We start from the raw sequence: 23,524 nt of genomic DNA, 5'->3' as shown, positions 1-23,524 counted from the left end.
TAATACAGCATGCTTATACATGTATAGTGCCACATTCAGCGTTCGAAATAGTGGTAATCCGGTTGTCCAAATTAACCAAAATGAGCGTCGGATAACCAAAATGAGGTCGCCTGTTATCCGGCGGACAACCAAACATTTACACACACAAAATATAGAAAAAAAAAAGTACCTTTCATAATATTAAAACAGTCGAAAAACTGTTGGCTATGGTGTTCAATTCTTCATGTATATTGTTATTTTCGCTACATCTACATCGTGTACTCCCTAATTCTGTCCCCAAATACTAAATAAATAATCAACAAGTTCACAATACTTCGCACGCATGCAATGGCATGCATGCATTGCGATATCGCCGACATGATGGGGAATTACCTGGTTGTTGATTTTCCATCGAGTCGACTCAGACCGCTGATGGTCTCAGAATTGAAGTTTGTCTCGGTCCCAGCCGGTTTGTGTTCCTCCGTCACTAAACAAACCGTCTGGCGACAACCCCGAAATTACAATCCGCTGATTGGTTTAAAATGAATTTCCAAATATTTCCAAATAAAACTGTTTTCAATTGGCTATAGGACGTAACTTGTGTAAGTGACACTAAACAACGTAGGCCCCTCACTGTTTGTAGATACCATAAACGCAAAATATACGCTAGCTCAATGGCCACTGAGGCGCCAATCGCCTGATATCGCCTTTCATGTCAGCGACTCACAGCGCCAGATACTCGCAGCACTCACGTGACGTTGTGTGGATTTATGTAACCGCATAGCTGTCACTCAACCGTTGCATGCATTGAAGCCCGGCACTGATTGACAGCAATTCTCAACCAGAAGATTTTCTTCTGACGATGATTAGCCAATCAGAAAAGATGTACTATGAGGTTGTCGCCAGACGGTTTGTTTAGTGACGAAGGAGCACAAACCGGCTGGGACCGAGACTACATTGGAGTCATCAAACTTTTTCAATCGATCGCATGCCTAGACTGCGACTCACTGCGTGACCTATGTGCACTTTGTCAATCGGATTCATACCGTGTCACTGGGATGAGTTCTGAACACGTGTTCATGGTGTTGGGGACTAAATTTTATTATTTATGTAAACCGAAAGTATTCATATATTTATGTTTTACGTTTTATTCTAATAATATACTACATGATTTAGTTATTAATATTATTATTATGATAAACAACAACAATTTAAAAACAAAATCAATTAAGGAGATTTTTTGTGGTTTATTTACGGCCGCTATAATTATTATACTGTCATAGAGGAAAATTGGTCTCTTGGTTTGAGTCTATGTACATGCTGTTGTATTTTTGTTTCAGTCTGGTGCGAACTTTGACGTTGTAAACGAGCATAATTATTGAGGGAAATCATTTCCATGGTGAAATCAAAATAGACACGTGCGCTACTTGGTGCTTGTGTTGTTGCAAAATGGCGAAGCAGCCTTCACTCCATGCGTTCTTCGGCGGCGGTGCGGCTGGCACGAGTGATAGATCTAGTTCTAGTGCTTCTAAAAAAAGAGAAGCTGACACAATATATGACAAAACCAAGCGTCATTTAAGGAAATTTCTTCCAAAATGGCAAGAGGACCGACCATGGCTCATGATGTAAAAAATGGTAAAAAGTACGGACAACCAAAAATTGTGGCGGACAACCAAAAAGTCTTGCTAGGTTGTCCGTGGACAACCTGTTTTTTTTTCTTATTTCTAACGCTGGCCACATTCATGCATTACAGTGTGATACTGTGAATGGACTGGATGGTGTTGCTGCATTTTGATTGTGAGCAGGTTCTTTGTAGACTCGCTTGCCAGTCCTATATACGCCGTACCTATGTATATGGTCATTTTCACAGTAAATGGTGTAACTTTTGATTTTTAATTCGAAATTCTTGTGCATCCAGCCGTCCACTTGGACGCAAGGCATTGATCAATGCAGCTTGCTGAACAGTGCGTTCAACAATAGAAAATCACATCCTGGATGCACAGATGCATTTGACCCTTGCTCTATCCAATTCTTTCAATGATTTTCACCAGATGGGCATTTACTGGACATACACCGATCATGATCGGTGGTTCTGAATCGGGCCCAGTTTGCGTAAATGGTTCTGAATCGGGACCGGTAAAAAATGTAAATATTACCAATTATTGCTACCGATTACACCAGCCCACTTTGGCCAGCATTATTTAAGCTTTTCAAGCTCACAAATCAACTGATGTTGTACAGATGGATATAAATCCTGGTAATTCCTTAATCCTGGTCCATGAAATTTAAGTTATAAATAGGAGTGGGCTATAGATGGCTCATACTTACACAGCCGTGACGTTAGTCACGGCTGTGTCTTTTTTCTTACAGGTTCTTTCTTCTTTCTGTCAACCATTACATTTGCTCTAGCACTCACATGCTTACATCGATTTTGACCTAACTTGGTCACAATGATCATTGACCGTGCCCCTACATGTCACATGAAACTTGCGGGGTCAAAGGTCACGCAGGGGTCATAGGGTCAAAAACGTGATTTCAACTAAAATGCATCTTCTCCTACAGATTACGACGACAGTGACACCACTTGCACACATGCATTGTTATTAACCAGTGTCTATATGGTGTACACAGATTGGGGTCAAAGGTCATTAAGGGGTCACTTCCGGTAAAAAACGAAAAACCTTCACAAATTTTTATTAGCTAAGTAAAACATAGCGCAGTAACGGTATGTTCACATATGATCTGTAGTTACCCAATGTATATGTGGTATTTTTTTTAATTGGGGTCAAAGCTCATTAAGGGGTCACTTCCGGTATAAAAAGAAATACCTTTAAAATGCATCTTCTTCCACAAATTATGTGGGACAGAGATGCCACTTGCACACATGCATTGTTATTACCCAGTGTCTATGGGGTGTACACAGATTTGGGGTCAAAGGTCATTAAGGGGCCACTTCGGTATAAATTGAAATATCTTCAACAAAAAAAATTAGCTAAGAAAAACATAGGAGAGTAATGGTATGTTCACACATGAATTGTGTTTAACCAATGTATATAGGATATTTTTTTATTTGGGGTCAAAGGTCATTAAGGGGTCATTTCCAGTATAAAACGAAATACCTTTAAAATGCATCTTCTCCCACAAATTACTCAGGACAGTGATGCCACTTACACACATGCATTGTTATTACCCAGTGTTTATGGGGTGTACACAGATTTGGGGTCAAAAGGTCATTAAGGGCCACTTCCGGTCTGAGACGAAAAACTTTCAAAATGCCCCTTCTGCCACAAATAAAATGGCAAAATAATGCCACGTGCACGCATACATTGACATTAGCCAATGCATATGGGGTTTTCATATATTTTGGGGTCAAAGGTCATTAAGAGGTCACAACACGGCTGTGTTCGTGGTCTTAGACCACAGCTAAGTCTAGTTTGTTTTATTTTCTAAACAGTTTTTTTTTTTGTTCTATATATCTCAACATGAAATGACAAAATTTTTGGCAGGGGGTCTGAGAAAAAAGTGTGCAGCGCCCTCTTGTGTCACCATACCTTATCTTTGTGGAGGAGTGGATTTGAGTACAAAATCCTTCATAGTACTCCTTTTCGGGCATATTGCTATGATTTTGGTGTCTAAATATATGTAAATGAGCTAAAGATACCTAATTTTGAAAGTTTCATGAAAATCAAACATTCCATTTTCTTAAAAATTGCCATTTTGGGACAAAATTGAGCGTGAGGGCGCTTTTCAAGATTTTGCGCAAAATTTCTACCTTCCGGTATTTTAATGTTTACATCTATGAAGATACACTGAAGTTTGATCTGCTCGAGAAATTTAAGCTTTTTAGCAGAAGTAGTTTGTCCACAACGCTCATCAGAACGTTCAGTTGGATGCCACCATTGGATTGTACATGATAAAAGGTCGTTGACCCCCATGTGTTTGTATAGTAGTATCGAAGGAACATTCAAACGAGTACTACGGAAAAACTAATTGTGATAAAATGCTCAAATTTCTTGAGCAGTTTGAACTAATGATCATCTTCATAGCTATTAACTTAAAAACAGCGAATGGACGTTAACTTTCGAAAAATCATGAAAAGCGCCCTCATGCTCGATTTTGACCCAAAATGTCCATTTTTGGCTCCAAGCTTGCTTGACGAGCCATCGTGATCGTGCTAAGTGGACGGTGTATTTTGCTTCATTTTTCGGCCACTTCCGATGGTGCTTTTTTATGCTAAGGTTATTTCTGTGTGCGATATGTGCTTTTAAAATTGAGTTCTAACTTTCTAAAAGTTATTTTTCAATCGATTGCACTCCATATTGGGTTGAAATGAGGTGGGGAAAGTAGTTATTTTATGAAAGAAAAGTCCGAAATCGTCATGAGAAACGAGCAATTTCAATCGCTTTGCTTGGTTCCCTGTGTGTGCTAGAGATTATTTTGGTCTGTATAATTTAAGTTGTGAGAAGATAACGGAAATAGACGGATTTCACTATTTTTCTTTGGCAAGTCAAGTGCACCTGTTATCTGAACACGGACCGAAAAGTCATGCAAGCTGTTCGTATTTCATCACGCTCTTTGTAGATTTAATTGTTAGAATATAGTTAAAAACAGTAAATTAAACCATATTGTGGACATGATTCTGAGGAAAAATTATATTTTCAATGGGATTTACCCTCTTCATAAAATTGAAAATTTTTCAGTATTTTTCTATAGCAAAACAGTCTAAATAAATGATGTTCCACTTTGCCCAACAATTTTATACTTAAGAATATCAAAGATTAATATGTTTTCTCCTGAAAAACAACATAGTTTTTAGGCCAGGACTTTTTAAGAAATTCAAGACCACGGTTTATTTGGTCGATGTTACATCGACTGTGCCGACCAATCTCGCCATTTTTGACTGTTTATTTTGGTTTCACCCACCACACAAGGGTCATGACCTTACGGCGCATTGATTGATCATGTTGATTCTGATTGGACGGTCCCAAGGTCATCACAGTTATGAATGAATAATTCATAAGGGGGTGGCAGAAATAGAAAAGTTGAAATAAAATGTACATAATTATTGAATTAAAATGTGACTGAAATTAGTGGTTTCAGAAATCATTGATCATGTTGATTGAAAGTTGCCAAGTTAAATGTTTTACTCTAGCTGTACAATATTAATCATGAACTAAGTTTTTGAGAGAAATCAAAAGGAATGTCAAGCAATCAATGACAGCCCGGGGGGGGAATCACTTTAAAAAAAATATTCCCCAATCAGAAAAAAGTTACAAAAAAAAATAATAATAATTTGACCCGATTGCTTCCGGAAATTAGTAACAACTGTCGTATGGGCATGAAACTGGGGTGGGTACAGTCAACATTTGGAGTCAAATTTTGGAAGGTCAATTCGGGGTCACCAGGGGTGATCTGAGGTCAAATTAGTAAAAACTACTATGGGTATGAAACTTGGTGGGTACCGTCAACATTTATAGCCAAATTTTGTGAAGGTCATTTCGGGGTCATCTGAGGTCAAGTTAGTAAAAACTGTCGGATGGACATGAAACTTGGTGGACACAGTCAACATTAGGAGTCAAATTTTTGGAAAGTCATTTCGGGGTCACCAGGGGTCATCTGAGGTCAAATTAATAAAAACTGTCGGATGGGCATGAAACTTGGTAGCTACAGTCAACATTTGGAGTCAAATTTTTGGAAAGTCATTTCGGGGTCACCAGGGGTCGAGGTCAAATTAGTAAAACTGTCGGATGGGCATGAAACTTGGTAGCTACAGTCAATATTTGGAGTCAAATTTTGGAAGGTCATTTTGGGGTCACCAGGGGTCATCTGAGGTCAAATTAGTAAAAACTATCGTATGGGCATGAAACTTGCCCGTACAGTTAGAGCCAAATTTTGGGAAGGTCATTTCGGGGTCACCATGGGTCATTTGAGGTCAAATTAGTAAAAACTGTTGTATGGGCATGGAACTTGGTGGGTGCAGTCAACATTTAAAGCCAAATTTTGGGAAGGTCATTTCGGGGTCACCAGGGGTCATCTGAGGTCAAATTAGTAGAAACTGTCAAAAGGGCATGAAACTTGGTGGATACAGTCAACATTTGGAGTCAAAATTTTTTAAGCCATTTCAGGGTCACCAGGGGTCATCTGAAGTCAAATTAGTAAAAACTGTCGGATGGGCATGACAGTTGGTGGGTACAGTCACCATTTAGAGCCCAATTTTTGGGAGGTCATTTCAGGGTCACCTGAGGTCATCCAGGGGTGATTTGAGGTCAAATTAGTAAAAACTGTTATATGTGCTTGAAACTTGTTAAGTACAGTCAACATTTAGAGTCAAATTTTTTGGAAGGTCATTTCAGAGTCACCATGGGCCATCTGAGGTCAAATTAGTAACAATTGTCGTATGGGCATGAAACTTGGTGGGTACCAGAATGGTCGTCTGCAGATCCGTCGGATAACGCTTTTTCAATGGGAAATGAACTTTGCTGCTTGGATGATGTCATGATGAGGTTAGCATTTATTCCGTATTGAAAAGCGTGTTCCGACGGATCTGCACTCGACAGCCCTCGTACAGTCAACATTTGGAGTAAAATTTGTGGAAGGTCATTTCGGGTCACCAGGATCATCTAAGGTCAAATTAGTAAAAACTTTTGAACGGGCATGAAACTTTGTGGATACAGTCAACATTAAGCCAAATTTTGGGAAGGTCATTTGGGGTCACTAGGGGTCATCTGAGGTCAAATTAGTAAAAACTGTTGTATGGGCATGAAACATGGTGATACCGTCAACATTTGGATTCAAATTTTTGGAAGGTCATTTTGGGGTCACCAGGGGTCATTTGAGGTCAAATTAATAACAACTGTCGGATGGGCATGAAACTTGGGTACAGTCAACATTTGGAGTCAAATTTTTGGAATGTCATTTTGGGGTCACTAGGGGTCATTTGAGGTCAAATTAGTAAAAACTGTCGGATGAGCATTAAACTTGGTGGGTACAGTCAACATTTGGAGTTAAATTTTGGGAAGGTCATTTCAGGGTCACCTGAGGTTATGCAGGGGTCATTTAAAGTCAATTTAGTAAAAACTGTTATATGGGCATGAAACATGGTAGGTACAGTCAACATTTAGAGCCAAATGTTTGGAAGGTCATTCCAGGGTCACCATGGGTCATCTGAGGTCAATTTAGTAACAGCTGTCATATGGGTGTGAAACTGTGTGAGTACAGTCAACATTTGGAGTCAAATTTGTGGAAGGTCATTTCGGGTCACCAGGGGTCATCTGAGGTCAAATTAGTAAAAACATTTGGACGGGCATGAAACTTGGTGGATGCAGTCAACATTTGCAGTCACATTTTTGGAAGGTCATTTTGGGGTCACCAGGGGTTATCTGAGGTCAAATGAGTAAAAACTGTTGGATATGCATGAAACCTAGTGGGTACAGTCACTATTTAGAGCCAAAGTTTTGGAAGGCCATTTCAGGGTCACCTGGGGTCAACTGAGATCAAATTAGTATAAACTGTCGTATAGGTATTAAACTTGGTGGGTACAGTCACTAATTAATTATAGCCAAAACCTTATTCAGACAACACTATTCTTGACATTGGCTTATGTATTTTGATACATTTTGATCAGTTTCGGTCCATTTGGACCCATTTCTATCCAATTCCACCAGATTCGATCCATGTCGCTAAATAGTAATTCCCTAAATTGATTGATGTATTCTTGTATGCTCTGCAAATGAGATAGCTACCAACCAACCAGATGTACCCATTGAATGTGATCTGTCACATTGCACAATCGACTCCAAGAACAATTACTTTCACTGTCACCAAAAAGCGCAGAGCCACAGCGCCATTGGTGCTCTTGTTAAGAATACGCAATGTCCAATTTTCATGCAACTTCCAAAATTTGGTATTTTGAGCTCATTTACATATTTAGACACCAAAATCATAGCAACATGCCAGAAAAGGACTACTTTGAAGGATTGTGTACTCGAATCCACTCCCTCAACACTGATTAGGTATGGTGACACAAGAGGGCGCTGCACACTTTTTTTCTCAGACACCATGCCAAAAATTTTGTCATTTCATATTGAGATAGGGTAAAAGGAATAAATAAAAACTGTTTAGAAAATCATATGGCTTATTCCATGAAGTTGGGACACATTACAAATTGGGAGAATTTTATAGTATAAATGCAGTTTAATATTTCGTATATGAACCTTTTCTCCTCAGTTGATATTTTCTAAATAGATATGAAGTTTAACTTTCATGTAAAAGTTACCTGAAAATTGTACCTATTATATTTTTATTTTTACGGGCCATTAAGTGGTTGGTGTCCAGCACTTTTTAGGGCAAAAAGCGTGACACAGAAAAAAAGCAAGTATGCGGAATAAAAATAATTTCAATTGTAACATCAAACAGTCACAGTTTTACATAATATTACATGAATTAATGTTGGTAGTAACTAAAAAGTACATTTAAACAAAACAGAAACCAGTCAATTAAAATTTATGGGATGTCAAAAATGAGCTTCCCGATGCTACATGCGGTGTCCAGAAAAATAAGTGTAGCATCGGTATAACAGCTCACCCACAGCACATACATGTATCATTCAAATCAATTTGTTTTGTGTTTTTATTGATGTAAAGCGTGTTTATAGGAAATTTGACCAGCATTTGTGCCTAAGCTCTCAGTCGTTTTAAAATTTCATGAGAAAATGTCACTGTGGTGTCCACGTGTAGCATCGGGAGATTTCAAACCATTATACTTGCTTACAGCAAGGTCAGTACATACACTGACATGAATGGACTTATTTTAAGATGTGACTGGGTAGGAGTTTTCAAGGGAACTTGATTTGAGGAGCTGCTATTTTACCAAAGAGTAAATATTTTGAAAAAATGGTGCGGTGTCCATGTAGCATCGGGATGTAGCATCGTGATCAAAGTATAGCATTGGGAAGCAAACAGTTCAAATTTATGTAATTTCTTCTTATATTTTGAAACTAGATGATAAACAACTAAACATATTAACTTTTGAGGGCAGGCAAACATTGTAAAATATTTATGTGTTCAATACAAATCAGACACGGTGTCCATGTAGCATCGGTACACAGTTTTGTCAGTTTTATGTATTCACCAGTTTTTTAGGTATCCTTGTTTTATTTTTTCTACAACTTTTAATGTCCGTAGGCCCAAACATAATTTTTAAATAACTTTACCACAAAGTATGATTACTTCTTGTGCAAAACTCCCAATCCTACCGATTCTACAGGACACGGTGTCCAAGTAGCATCGATAGAATTATGTTGAATTTTTGCAACAAAGGCAAGTTTTTTTTACTTCTAGTTTCAAAATAAACTACCAGCTGTGAATCTAATACTTTCTGAACCATCCTAGGTAGCTGCAAATATATTCCTTGTGAATTTTAGATACAAAAAGAAATCAAACATAATTTTGAATAGATTTACCTGTCATCCTTCATTTTTGATGCCTCATAACTTTTGTTTCTGATTTAAGATAGTGTAATTGGTAATATTATGCGAATTTGCCATGGTAGGACATCGTAAAAAAGTATTTTATTAAGACATGTTATGGACAGTATGTTTAAAATAGAGAGAGCTAGTATAAAATGGTGTCCATGTAGCATCGTGATATTTGCCTCGACTACTGAACAACAACAAAGCACTTCCACAGAAATTCTGTACTTTCCAATGTAAAAAGATCACTTTTTTGTTGAAGTATGATAGTTGAAGTAACTAAAACACACATTACATTTAGAATTAAGTCATTTTGAAATTTTGACCCTTATGTCACACTTTGTGCCCCAACTTCATGGAGTTAGCCATATGACAAAAAAAGTAGTTTTCACCTCTGTATAGCCCACTGCTATTATAAACAAAGGTGAATTCCGGGGTGAATTACATATCACAATGCACGAGTCAGTTCATGTAAGTCATTATAATAATCTGGTTCTAGTTCTGAATTGGCCGATCACTAAGCAAAAATAATCTGTAATCTGACAACATAGGCTGATCGATGCTTCTCTAGTTAATATAACAATAAAAATTCCTTTAAAAGGAATAGGGTGGGCAAATGAAAAATTGTCAAGAGAAATGAAAGAATGAGTAAGTCAAGTTCACAATTAAAAACAGGGAAATATGACACAACATCGATTTCCAATAGGGGAATAACACAAAAGCGTATAAAACAAAGTTAAAAGAGTTTTTAACTTTATACGCTTATACGCTTGTTATTCCCCATTGGAGGTTGTGTCATATTTTCCCTGATTTTAATTTGATCTATTGCTTATCCTTTGTTCTCTGCTGGTCAGTTGGAACAGATTTTCCCTGTTTTTATATTAACCCTTCACATCATAACACAAGACGTTTTATGTTAACATTTTATATAAAACATGGTTATAAAACTTTTGTAGATAATAGTTATTTAAAACATTTTCGTAATCATACCTAGAGGTTTTTTTTATCATCAGATAGAAAGACTTCTGCTCATCTTCTCTGGTGAGACAACAGGGTTGGGGTATCTTTCCATATCAAAGTTTAAAAATCTGTCATATCAATTTCCTCAATATGTTGTATTGCAACTTATGAGGGGAAACGTTTGATTTTACAATATTTCGATATTATTTTTTAACTTTGTAACTTTATTATGATTAACATAACTGTATTTCAAAGCGTCAAACTATATCATTATTTTGTCCCAACAAAAATAATCCAGGGAATAAAATATTCATTCATATTTCTACTGGTGCACATGCAATAATTTGTCTATAATACCTTATACAAGCACTATTTGTCACAAGATTTGAAAAGTAAATAGCCTATGTACACACTGAACACAATGCACATACAAGCTGTATTTAATAGGCCTACATGCTGAAGCTGTCAGTATAAAATGATATATATGACCTTCACGATGCTATTAATTTAGCCCAAAGATTAGGAAAACTAGCAAAACTGGTGAACTGGTACTGTTCAAATAAAAACATCTGCAAATCTTGCTGCAATTTCCAAATAGTATTTCTATTACTTAAATAAGTATTTTTGTTATTTCTTTTAATACAAACACATTACTGCCTATGACGACTTTATCGTATTACTTACATATCAAAATCAAGTAATAATTACAAAACTCTCGTAAACTATCACCTCTGTGGGTGTTTGGAATATAACCGGCACGAATATTTTCTCAACACTGCGGCATGTGAAAAAGTAGGTCAATAGTCAGAGAATACAGGGTGGGTGCGGCACGCCGCACCCACCCAAAAAGGTTACAAACAATTGTCACTCCTGCCCAATTAAGGAATCTGGCACTTTGCATTTTGCTGAAAGTACATTGGATTATTTATTTATTCAGGAAATTCCATCAATACAAATGTACTGGTCTCCCTGGAAGACCTGATTATAATTATTATACAATACATGAACATGATAATAACAAAATAATAAATAAAATAATATATATTATACAAAATGAAAGAACCAAACATGATACAAAACAAAATGCAGCAATGTTGAGCTCAAATTAATATTATACAAAACTTACAGACCAATTGCATTTTTGAATCCACCCAAACTCATTGAATTAAAATTGATACAAAGATTGGGAGGAAGCTTTAAGCTTGTTCCAAGCAACTGAAGATCAGTAAAGGAAAGTTTTCTTTCCAGAAGAGGTTTTCCATATTGGAACAACCAAGCTGTTTTGAGATTGACCCTTGTACATTTAGAATGTGTAGAATGAGTGAAGGTAAAATTAGAAGAAAGATACTCAGGAGCAATTTGTGTGAGACATTTAAAAGTTAAAATAAGTAATTGATGCTCCCATTTACAGCTAAGTTTAACCCAGTCCAGGTCCCTCATCATATTGTCTACTGAAGTTCTGATGTCTGCAGAGAGAAAATCAGGGCTAGCCTATTATGCAAAATTTGGAGCTCATTTTTGTGACAGACACTGAAATTGGACCAAACAGAACTGCAGTAGTCAAAATGAGGAAAGACATGGGCTTGCGAAAGCATTTTGATAGTTTTCAAAGGAAGGTATTGCTTTGCTCTACGAATAACTCCTATACGCTTAGATATAAATGTTAGAAGATAAATAATTTACATGTTCATTCCATGATAGATGTGAATCAAAGGTAACTCCTAAATATTTATACTTTTCCACTCTTTCAATTTGTTCAGTTTCCATAGACAAGAGAAACATTGTTAAACTTGTGAAGAGCTTGTCTTGTTCCAAATAACATCAGTTTAGTTTTCTTTATGTTTAGAGTTAAATGGTTAGCCTGGAACCAATCAGCAATGTTATTCAGGTTAGCATTAAGATCATTTTGCCGAATATTGGGATCAGATGAACTAAGTAAAAGAGTTGTATCATCAGCAAACATTACACACTTACAGGTAGAATTTACAGACTCAGGCAGAGAGTTAACAATATACATTGAATAATAACGGTCCCAAGATTGATCCTTGAGGGACACCGATACAAATTTCCTTAAAATCTGAAAGGGTAAAATTTATATTCACTGCCTGAGATCTACCACTAAGATACGAGTCAAACCAATTGATTGCATTACCTTTAATACCATATGATTTAAGTTTAGAAATAAGAAGGTCATGGTTCACCGTGTCAAATGCCTTCTTTAAATCTAAGAAAATTGAACTCTGTAACTTTACCATTGTTTATGTTATTGAAAATATGATCTGTTACATCTAAAAGAAGAGCAGTGTTAGTACTGTGATTTTTCCTGAAACCTGATTGATATGGATTCAAAATATTGTTACATGTGAGATAATTATACAATATATCATGTATAGCACGTTCCAAAATCTTTGAAATACAGGGAAGAACTGAAATCGGCCTAAAGTTGCTGACATCACTTTTGTCACCACCCTTGAATATAGGAGTAACCTTTGCTTTCTTCCATTCACTTAGGAACGTAGATGTGAACATGGAAAGGTTACAAACATATGCAAGGGGGTGACAAATTACTGGTGCAGCTATCTTCAAGAGTTTAATACTGAAGTTGTCAATACCTGATCAGAAATTACCTGTTTTGGGTGAAAATTAAATCTATGTCTGCCAATCCTATTTTCTGTGTATCTGTTGTATGACATGACTGATGATACTTTTGGACAAAATGTGCATTATATCCATAATAAAAAGTCAGCCAACAGGGCTAGTGCCTGTAGCAGGGATGGAACAATGGCTGTTGTCTGCCTGTTTCCACCTGTGTTAAAATACTGTCCATTATTTTCAAACTTTTGATACATTTCTTTGCATTGTTTTTATAGTAAACTCAGCGAGACCATGGCAAGTGACATGGCAGCCCTCGACAGCAATTTCTGCAAGGAGCAACTGGACAGTTTGCTGTCCGATTTCGACCTTGGCAACGACATCGCCAGTTTCTTCGATGACCTCCCGTTGACATGCACAGATGATGTCACCGAACTGGTTGTGACTTGCAAGGGCAACATCAACGATGTAGACCTACAGCAAAAGTTGAGATCCATGCAGCATGGCCTCTCTCTCTTAGCAAAAGCAGGTGAGCTTTCAGATTGAAACATTTTTTCAACTGTAGATGTTCAACCCTAAATAACCCCCCACATGCAAATTTTATATGAAATATAATTTTGTAACACATTAGCTCATAAAACAGTACAAAACACATGCAGGGGCATCGCTAGACCAATATGATTCGGGGGGTGTACAGTATGGTTTGCCGACGGAAATTTTTTGTAATTTGTTGACCCAAAATTTTTTTAGCCAGGACGGCGCTCAGAAATCTAAAAAGTGGGGGGGTGGGAGTCAAAATTTTTTTCAAAACAATTTTTTTAACTAGTAACTACTATACCATTCACAGTAGGTCTATTACGTTACAACAACACAATTACGTAACACATGATTAATCTGTTATATGGCTCTCACAATTTGTCGACAATCACACATACCTTTGACTACATTTGCCGACAGTCACATGGTTTTGCCGACAGCAGTCAAATTTTGCTGACAAAATTGTGTATTGGGGTGTCACCCCCATGCCCCCCATACCCCCATACCCCCCCTCTAGCTGACGGCCCTGAACACATGTGAAGAAGAGGCTTAAATTCTGCTATTAAAATCTTACAAAAGCATCACATTGACTGTTGGAGAGATTAAACTTTACTACACAAATCGGTCAACTATACACTAACAACTTTCAAGGATCAGGCCATGTAAATGAGATGAGTGTCATTTCATGGTAATGTTCGGGCATCATAACATGCACTTATTTTCTGATCATAAAAGAAAGGATTGTCAGTTCCTTTAAATATTTGTGAGTATAATTTAAGTCCGAATTTAAAAACTAGTTTGCATCTGACGTCCTCTGTCAATCAAAGTCGATTTGTTTAAGAGTGCTGCGGTGATTCAGTTTCTTAAAGTGGCAGTAAAACAGCATGCCTTATGGTTAATTTTGCATATAAACCGTCTCAAAAGTTAGGTCTCAGTAATAGGAAACTTTCTTTCCTGAAGGCACAATGTCAACAATGCCTAGAAAAGTTTTTTGCCCTTGTAAATTTTTCACATTTTCTGCAATTCCTTTTCCCCGATGCCGATGGGCACCAGACAAATTGATCTTCATTTTACACGTAGGGAGTTTGATTGACAGTGACTTAAATTCTTTTTAATTATGCCTTGGATTATAGTGTTTTACAGAATCTCACAAAGTCTAATAATGTAGCGCCCTTTGATGTACCAGGGTCTGTCTTGGGTTCTTGTTTTCCACTGGCCTTCTCTGCTGACACTGTAAAGTTAACTGACACTGCAATACATTTTTGGCCCAGCTTCTCAATTTTTTCTTCTGCAAAATCAAGCAACTGACAACCAAGTGCATTCCATCTCCCATTGTGGGAGATAGACCTGCGATCTAGCATCTTTCACTGATCTTCATTGACCTGGCCAGCATTGTTGAACAGGTTTCTCCCATCAAAGTTTAAAATTTTTTGATCCAAACAAGAAAAATATACAAGTACCTACCTTAGAATTTTCAGATGACTACTCCAGCTTTCATCAGCAAGACTGAGACTGTGATGTTTATAATCAGGTTGTGATCTTTTTGACCTCAGACTTGACCTTAGACCTTAGTCTTTGTTGACTTGGATTTGCACTGCCTCCTTGACATCACAGTCTCGGTCTCACTGATGAAAGATGGAGTAGCCATCTGAAAATTCCAGTGTAGGAATATTTTTCTTGTGTTTGGATCAAAATTTTAAACTTTAATCTTATTATACATGCACACAGATAAACTTTCACGAAGGTTTTTCAAATCTTTGCTATTTATTAATGTTTCTTGAACATTTTTGTCTTGATTTTATACAGATCAAAAAGATGTGGTGATTTCAAAAGTTGAACCTTGGAACAGCATCCGCGTCACCTTCAACATTCCCCCAGATGCTGCCATCAGACTGCGCCAGTTAGCACAAAACGGTGACCACGCTCTACAACAGCTTGGCATCTTGAGTGTACAGATTGAGCAAGGTGATGTCATTCAGGTACCTGTGACTGCCGCTGGCGGGCAGGCTCATCAACAGGCACAGCCGCAGGTAGCCACCCCAGCGGCGAGAAGCGAAGCAACTCAGCCAATGGTAGCGGCGTCATCGGCATCACCAGCAATGCCAGGTGCGGGCGCAGCTTCTCGATTTCAAGTGAATTTTAGCCATGCAACAGAATCGTATGGGATCTGCTGCACCAAGTGTTCCTCCTCAGAGTTCAATCGCCCCACCTATGCAAAGCTTGCAAAATATGCAAAGCCAGATGAGACCGATGATGGTTCCAAATCAGATACAACAAACACCAGGATTGCCGTCACCACAGTTTGGAGGGCAAGTGTTACAGCAACAACAGCAACCACCAAATCCGGCTGTGTCTGCGATTCCATGGGGTGGTATGCAAGAACAGCAACAAAGACAACATCAAATGAGACAGAACATCTGGGGTCAAATGCCAATTCCAAATTTGGTACCATTTAACATGCCTAACGTGAGACAACCTGCACCACCCCCGGCACAGAAACCTAAAAAGAAGAAGCGTGTACGTAAAAAGAAAGACAAAAATGAGCCGCCACGCCCACCAATGGGTCAGCCATTGCTGCCTGTCCCTGATGTGCCACAGCTTCCCCACATATTAGAAGATCCTGGAGCCGACAATTTCCCCAAAACGCCCGATCTGTCACTCCCACCAAGTCTTGCGAATAATCCCATTAGTCCAAATATTTCGCCAGCATCTGTGCCACACACGGCTGCTACTACGGTTCCAGGCGCAATGCCACAGGGTAGTCAGTTCCGTTTGTTGATATACATCAACTTCAGAGACATTTGCAAAGCACAGGGCAGACACCGGCGCCTCTCCAGCAAGCGCAGATATCCTGATGCAGCTGCAGCAGCGAAAGCCGGACGTAGCTCTTACGAGTCCGCTTTTGGTGAACCTGCTGCAGAATGAAATCACCACTACACAGTTTCCCTTTGTGAATCAAGCTGGTAAAGGTATCAACACTGCCACCACGACAATGGCATCGCAGAATGGACATTTACAAGACATAAATGGACAACCACTTACAGAGGCAGCCATTTTGTCCACAGTGTCATCCATACTGAACCCCAATGTGACACTACCTAATGTGAGTTTAAGTTTAGCAATGACACAACTGATGTCAATGAATCCAAATCAACAGCTACAAGTGCAGCAGGCAATTGCAGGACAGCAGGCAATAACACAAGTGACACACTCTGGCCAACGTGTGCCAGGGGCACCTGGGACACAGCCAGGACAGCCTGGGACACAACAAGGACAGCCTGGGACACGTCCAGGACAACCTGGGACACAACCAGGACAGCCTGGGACACATCCAGGACAGCCTGGAACACAACCAGGACAGCCTGGGACACATCCAGGACAACCTGGGACACAACCAGGACAGCCTGGGACACAGCCAGGACAGCCTGGAACACAGCCAGGACAGCTTGGGACACAACCAAGACAACCTGGGAGCCTCCCAGGACAACAGCAGCAGCAGCAAGGTCTACTATCGGCACCACAAGCTGGACAGCAGCGACTCAGTCACCCAGGTCAGCAACAGCTCAGTCACCCAGGTCAGCAACAACAGCTCAGTCAGCCAGGTCAGCAACAACAACTCAGTCAGCCTGGTCAACAGCAACAACAGACAGGGGGACAACCAGGGCAATTAGGACAACTACAATCAGAACAGATAGGGGGACAGCCCAAACAAGGGCTTCCACCAGGGCAGCAAGTAACACAGGCATCAAGTCAACCAGGAACCCCAGTATCACACCAACAGCAGATGACTCAGCCGGCTACTAGTGCAAGTTTGCAGCAACCATCAAGAAGTACCCCGCAACCTGGTAGCCTTCCACAGTCTCCTATGACCAGCCAATCGCTAATGACCAGCCAGTCTCCGATGACAAGTAAGTCACCGATGACCAGTCAGTCTGCGATGACCAGTCAGGCCTCAATGACCAGCCAGGCTGCCCTAATGCAGTCATCACAGGCAAATATGTTAGCCACGTCTCAAATGACACAAGCACAAATGAGTACACAGCAGCAACTCCATCCTCAGGCAGGAATGGCTGGGGCACAGTTATCTCAAGCACAGCAGGTCTCGACACAGGCACTTGCAATGATGTCTCAAGCAAATCTAGTTCAGACTCAAGCAGGACTGCAAGCACTTGCAGGACAGATGCCTAGCCACCCAGGCCAGCAGCAGCAGCAAGCTGGACATCCGGGAATGTCGCAACAGGGTATGCAGCAACAACAAGGGCAGATGGCTGCTGCAGTTCAACAAGGAATACCGAATCAGCAGGGCGGAATGCATCCATCACAAATACAGAGGTATCCAATGCAAGCCATGTCACAAGCTGGCCAGGTGGCTGGACACCCAGGGCAGCAGCAGATGATGCAGTTGGGTCAGAGAGTGCCACCACAAAGATTCCAGATGCCTCAACATTCAAATCAAATGCAGCAAATGCACCAGAATCAGATCATGTTGCAGCATGGTCAAAGATCACCTCAAATGAATCAGATGTTGCAGCAGCAGCAACAGCAGCAGCAGCAACAGCAGCAGCAGCAACAGCAGCAGCAAAATCCTATGATGGCACTTGGAGGGCCGATGGGATCCCATATGGGGCAAAAGATGAATCCTCAGGGCAACCAGATGCAGATGGGACAACAAAGGATGCAGTTTACGGGGCAACGGTTACATCATCAAGGTCAGGCCAACCGTATGCAGTCTCCGTATGGAAATCAAGGGCACTTTCAACAAGCAGCAGGTCAGATGGGCATGAATCCAGGGCAAATGATCAGACAGATGGCTCTTCAATCACCACATCAGAGGATGGCTCAGACAGGTCAGAGGTTTCCTTCTCAATCTGGGCAAAGGTTCCAGACACCAAATCAAATGATGCAAGCTCAGCTGAATCAGATGCAGGGTAGACCTCCAAACAGTCAAGCAGGCAATCAAATAGCCCAGTTTGAACAAATGGCTGCTAATTTTGGTCAAATGCAACAGCATCAAGGGCAGATGACAAGTCAAGCAGGTCAGATGCTAGGTCAAATGTCAACTCAGGCGGGACTTACCACAACCCGTGCCAAGCAAGTGTCAGGTCAGATGGTATCTCAAGGTGGATTAATGTCAACCCAAGCTGGACAGATGGCCACCCAAGCAGGTCAAATACCAGGTCAGATGTCTACTCAAGCAGGTCAAATTCCAGGGCAGATGTCAACTCAAGCAGGTCAAATGTCGACACAAATGAGTAAAATACCAGGTCAAATATCAACAGCTCAAATGGGACAGATGACGTCTCAGGCCAGTCAACCGCCAAACTATCCCAGACCGCCACAGTCTCAAGCAGGGCAGATGACCACACAACCTAATGTGTCGTCGGCACAAGCCCAAACCAGCCAGCAGTCAAATCAGCCATCTACACTTAGTGCAACAACAACAACCACTGCACCACCATCAAGTACTAAACCCAAAGTTGTGACAGCTCTTTCAGGGCCACTACATCAACAGCAACAGCAGCTTGCAAACCTCACTCATATGGCAATGCAAGCAGGTATGGACCATCCAGTAAGACCACTAACTACTGGCACAAGCCAACCCACCACTACTAGTACACAAGGACCTCAGCAACCTGTTTTGGGTCATTCGCCATCATCCGCAGAAATGTTACAACAGAGTGCCACAACCAGGCCTGGCACACCTGGATCAACTATGACTGCAAGTACAAAGCCACCTGGTGACCAGCCATCTCAGGTTGGTGGAATGCAGAGTCAATTCCAAGGTACCACTGCAAGTATGTTCCAAGGAGGAACCATTCCTGTCACTACCTTCACCAAACCAGAAAGACCACCAAGAGGGAGGGGCAGAGGTCGAGGCCGTGGGCGCGGTGGGAGAGAGTCCGCACAGCAGAGAGCACTGTTGCATGAACAACTTGAAGGATTACCAGATGCAAATGATCCATCCTTTGATGAAGAAACGGCACTTGCAAGTATGACTGAGGAAGAACGAGACGTTATGGCTGCTGCAGCCAAAATTGCCATGGAAGCACGGCGAGATTCGGGTCCACATGAGGAGCTCCTATCGAAGCCTACTGTTGGAAGAGCATCACCTGGTGCTGCCAGAGTAGCATCACCAAGAATACCATCACCAAGGGGAGCAGCTTCACCTGCTTCGCCAAGGACAGGTTCACCAAGAATTCCTTCGCCAGCTCCAAAAGGACCGTCGTCAAGGTCGTCTTCCCCAAGAGTGGCCTCACCTAGATCACCTAGAGGTGCATCACCAAGAGGAACTCCATCACCACAAAGCCAGCACACTGGACCTATGCAGTTGTCTCATCCACAGTCATTCCCATATGGAGTTACTCCTGGCATGGTACCTACAACAAGTAACCATGCTGCATATCTTAGCCATCCAAATGCACAAGCTGGTGGCAGAAAGCAGGCTTCTCCAGTTGTTTCAGCATCATTCCCATCAAGTACTTCTGCACCTCACATTCCAACTAGTGTTCATATGCAGCAACAGCTACAACAGTTACAGCAACAACAGCTACAGCAGCTGCAGCAACAGCAGCTGCAACATCCGGAAACAGGAATAATGAATCAGCAAGCCATGCAGATGACCTCAAGTGCAACCACTGCTTTTGATCCAAAAATGAACTCACAGAGACCTAGCTTTCATCCTGGCATGCAAATGGATGGCCAGTTGCTGCCCACACCCAAACCAGAACAATTTGGGAAAGCTGTTACAGTTGATCATGTAACTAATAATGCAAGCTTGGGTGAATCATTTCAATCTCTAACTGGTATAACACCATCTATGTTGCAGCAAGGCCAGCAGGTTGAATTACAGCACCAACAAGTAGCACAACCAGGCCATGCACCAAAACTACCGGAAGTGAGAATTCCTAACCCTTCTCACCAGGGTTTGCAGTCCGTACCACCCCTGCCAGATGCTGAAACCTTTGCTCAAGATATTCAAAGGTTAGCTTTCATGGGTGTAGACATCCAGAGGTCTATCAGCTCTGGTACAGCACCCAGAGCGCTCACTGCAGATGGGATATCATTCATGCATAAACTTACTACGCAGCAGCAGCCTAAAAAAGCACGCTCTGGATCGCCTAAGGGAGAAGCTGCTCTGCAGCAACAGCTACAGCAGCAGCAGCTACATCAGCTACAGCAGCAACATCTACTACAACAGCAACAACTTCAATTACAACAGCAGAAACAAACTGAGGACAGCAAGAAAGATGACGATTCAAGGTTGAAAGCATTGCTTAGTGAAATTCACCCAGATGCATGTCCTATGAAAGGCAAAATTCAAGGTGCAAGGGAAGGAGTTGCCACAGGCACATGTCCGGTAACAGGAATGCAACAGCAGCAAAATGCAAGTACTATACCCAATGTGTCAACAGCACATCCAGCGCCATCCACACGGGCACCAACGAGTGCTGCTCCTACCAGTATTCAGCAACAACAAATGCCCTCAGGTCCAGGGTTGCATACAGCAGTGAAAGATCCAAAAGCTATTATGGCTCTGTTAGGAAGTGCAGAGGGACCTGCGCCCAAACCCAAGGCTCCAATCCTTCCTCTGCTGACGTCTGCGATTAAGGACACAATTTCTGGACCATTTGGAGGTACTTCACCAACCAGCCTATCCGAAGGCAGTGGTAACACTGGACCTTCTACTACTGCATCTGCAACACATCCAATAACAAACCTTCAGTCCAGCACTTCTACTACCATGGCCTACTCAAGTATTGCTACACACAGTGTCAATCAGAGTATTCCGGAAGCATCCAGGGCATACTACTCAGCAGTGTCTTCTTCTTCAAACCCACAAGTAAGAACAGCACCTGTTCCTGCCAGTTTACAAGGCCAGATGAATGTGCAACAACATGAAACAGGGACAGCAGTTGCTCAAGGATCACGGCTGAGTATGACTAAACAGTTAATCTCTAACATTGGTAATGTTTCTCCTGTTGCAGCGCAGCACCACATTCCTTCAACGGCTCCAACGGCAAGCTCAGTCTCTACAGATTCAACATCATTACCAAGTGCAAGTGAAGGCAAACACTCTCCAGAAGCAGGCCCTCCAGGACAAAGTATCTCTCCATCTGGCAATGTGTCCCCAGGGACCGGATCAGGATTCTCCAGTGCTAGTGCCCTTCTTAGTTCTATGGCAAAGACTGCTGCAAGCGGTACTTGTGTCATACCTAGCATCTCACCAGTCTTGGATAATTCGCAAGGTCTTCCTGGAATGTTGGAAGATATGGATCCAATCTCGGGTGGAGCACAGCAGAATGCAACATCCGGAGCGGCTCAAGTTGACACTCAGATGATTCCATCACCATCGGACACAGCGATAGAAGCATTGAAACAGAGTTCAAGTCAAAGTGTGGCTGCTAAACCTAATGAAAATGATATTCCACAAAGTTCAGATGTACCTGCTGCAGCTCCAGGTGATCTTCAGGATGTCGCTCCGACACTTCCTAAATTGCAACAGCAGCCTGATACGTTGAGGGTCAAATCGATGTCAGCTCCCAAGTCGCCAAGATCACCAGGAGAGCCACCCAAGCTGGTACCTCAAAGTATTATGAGTGTACCAAAGCCATCAACAGCCTCTTCAACCAATACGTCACAAAGTTATATTACAAAACCATCCATGCTTTCATCCGCTCCGGTACTTAAGCCTCAGATACCGTCCCCGATGCCCACCAGCCTGAAGTCAACACTGCCAAGTCTAGATTATTCTCCAAAAGAGTTGGCAAATAAGCCATCACAAGTGACGATTTCCTTACCAAAGGATAAACAAATTCCACAGAGTGCTACAGACGTATCAACCATACCACTAGAACCTATAGTGGCCAGACCAGCAAGTGCAATCAGACCTATGCAGAAGTTACCAGGGGAGACCCAACAACCTGTACCATCTTTTCCAGCTGTGTCCAGTGAAGCCACAGGTGGACCCGGAGCAGGTGTTTCCGTGTCTGATTTCTACCGAAGTAAATCGCATTTACCTGCCAAACCTGAATCTGAAGTGCCTACAGGTTCTATTAGCACAACAACTCATGAGACTTCACAGTTAGCAATGTCTGAAATTGATACTAGATTTCGAAAGAGATCTCACAGCGGAGATACAGAAGATGATAGACCTTCCAAACAGCAGAAAGAAGATTCAAGACTTCAAACAAATGATCAACCCCCTAGTCAGTCATTACGTAGTGCATCCCCTAATGTCGGTCAAAAGCAAGATTCAACCCTTAAACCACAGACACTGAAATCTCCAGGAGTAAGAAGGTCTACAGAGTCCAGAACAGATAGTTCAAAGAAGGAGAGTGAATCCATAACATCCCACCACGTCAGAACAAGATCATCCAGCGGAAGCAGTACTACCAAAGAAACGGACTCAGAAAAAGGTGCAACTACAAGGTCGTCAGAAAAGGAGCATGAACGACCAACAAGGACACTTCGGCAGAGACCAGAGTCAACTGAGAAAGGAAGCGCTCCGGAGAGGAGGTCGCCAGCGGAATTTTCACTGAGAAGCAGAGATAGAGATGAAACATCGCTGTCAACAAGGAGCAGCCGCAGAGGAGAGAGAGACCCATCACCAGATGCTCCCAACACTAGAAAACGTAGCACTAGATCAGTTGGGAAAAGTACTTGTAAGTGTCATTTTCTTTTTTCACTTTTCAATTTTACTATTGTTCCTAGTAAATGCTCCATCATAAAAAATGACCCCCATAGTTTTTTCAATGAAAAAGTGAGTGAATTGCTGAAATTTCCATCATGCCATTATGATGTGACTAAACTAAAAACTGACATTTGAAAGCCATTACAGTTGCTAAATTGGGCCAAAATAAAATAAATTCAGGTTTCCTGTAGGCTGTAACCCGCCCGTCCCTGTCTTTTGGTGCCGCAAAAAAAAAGCCATATCTGTGTTGAAATTCTGATATGAAGTTGTTGGAAATTTAATTTTCTTCACAACTT

General features: G+C 41.2%; 1 protein-coding gene across 1 annotated transcript in view; it reads left to right on the top strand.

Moving 5' to 3' along the window:
• LOC140166917 (uncharacterized) overlaps positions 1-23,524 on the top strand; it is a 37,264-nt gene that overhangs the window by 8,564 nt on the left and 5,176 nt on the right. The window contains exons 2-5 of the mRNA XM_072190403.1: positions 13,279-13,529; positions 15,344-15,649; positions 15,681-16,311; positions 16,379-23,199. Of these exons, the coding sequence (XP_072046504.1) occupies positions 13,295-13,529; positions 15,344-15,649; positions 15,681-16,311; positions 16,379-23,199 (7,993 nt within the window). The 5' untranslated portion in view covers positions 13,279-13,294. The remainder of the gene's footprint in view (positions 1-13,278; positions 13,530-15,343; positions 15,650-15,680; positions 16,312-16,378; positions 23,200-23,524) is intronic.

Source organism: Amphiura filiformis, chromosome 12 (assembly GCF_039555335.1).
Source record: "Amphiura filiformis chromosome 12, Afil_fr2py, whole genome shotgun sequence".
Taxonomy (NCBI): Eukaryota; Metazoa; Echinodermata; class Ophiuroidea; order Amphilepidida; family Amphiuridae; genus Amphiura; species Amphiura filiformis.
This window is presented reverse-complemented; position numbering and strand designations above follow the sequence as displayed.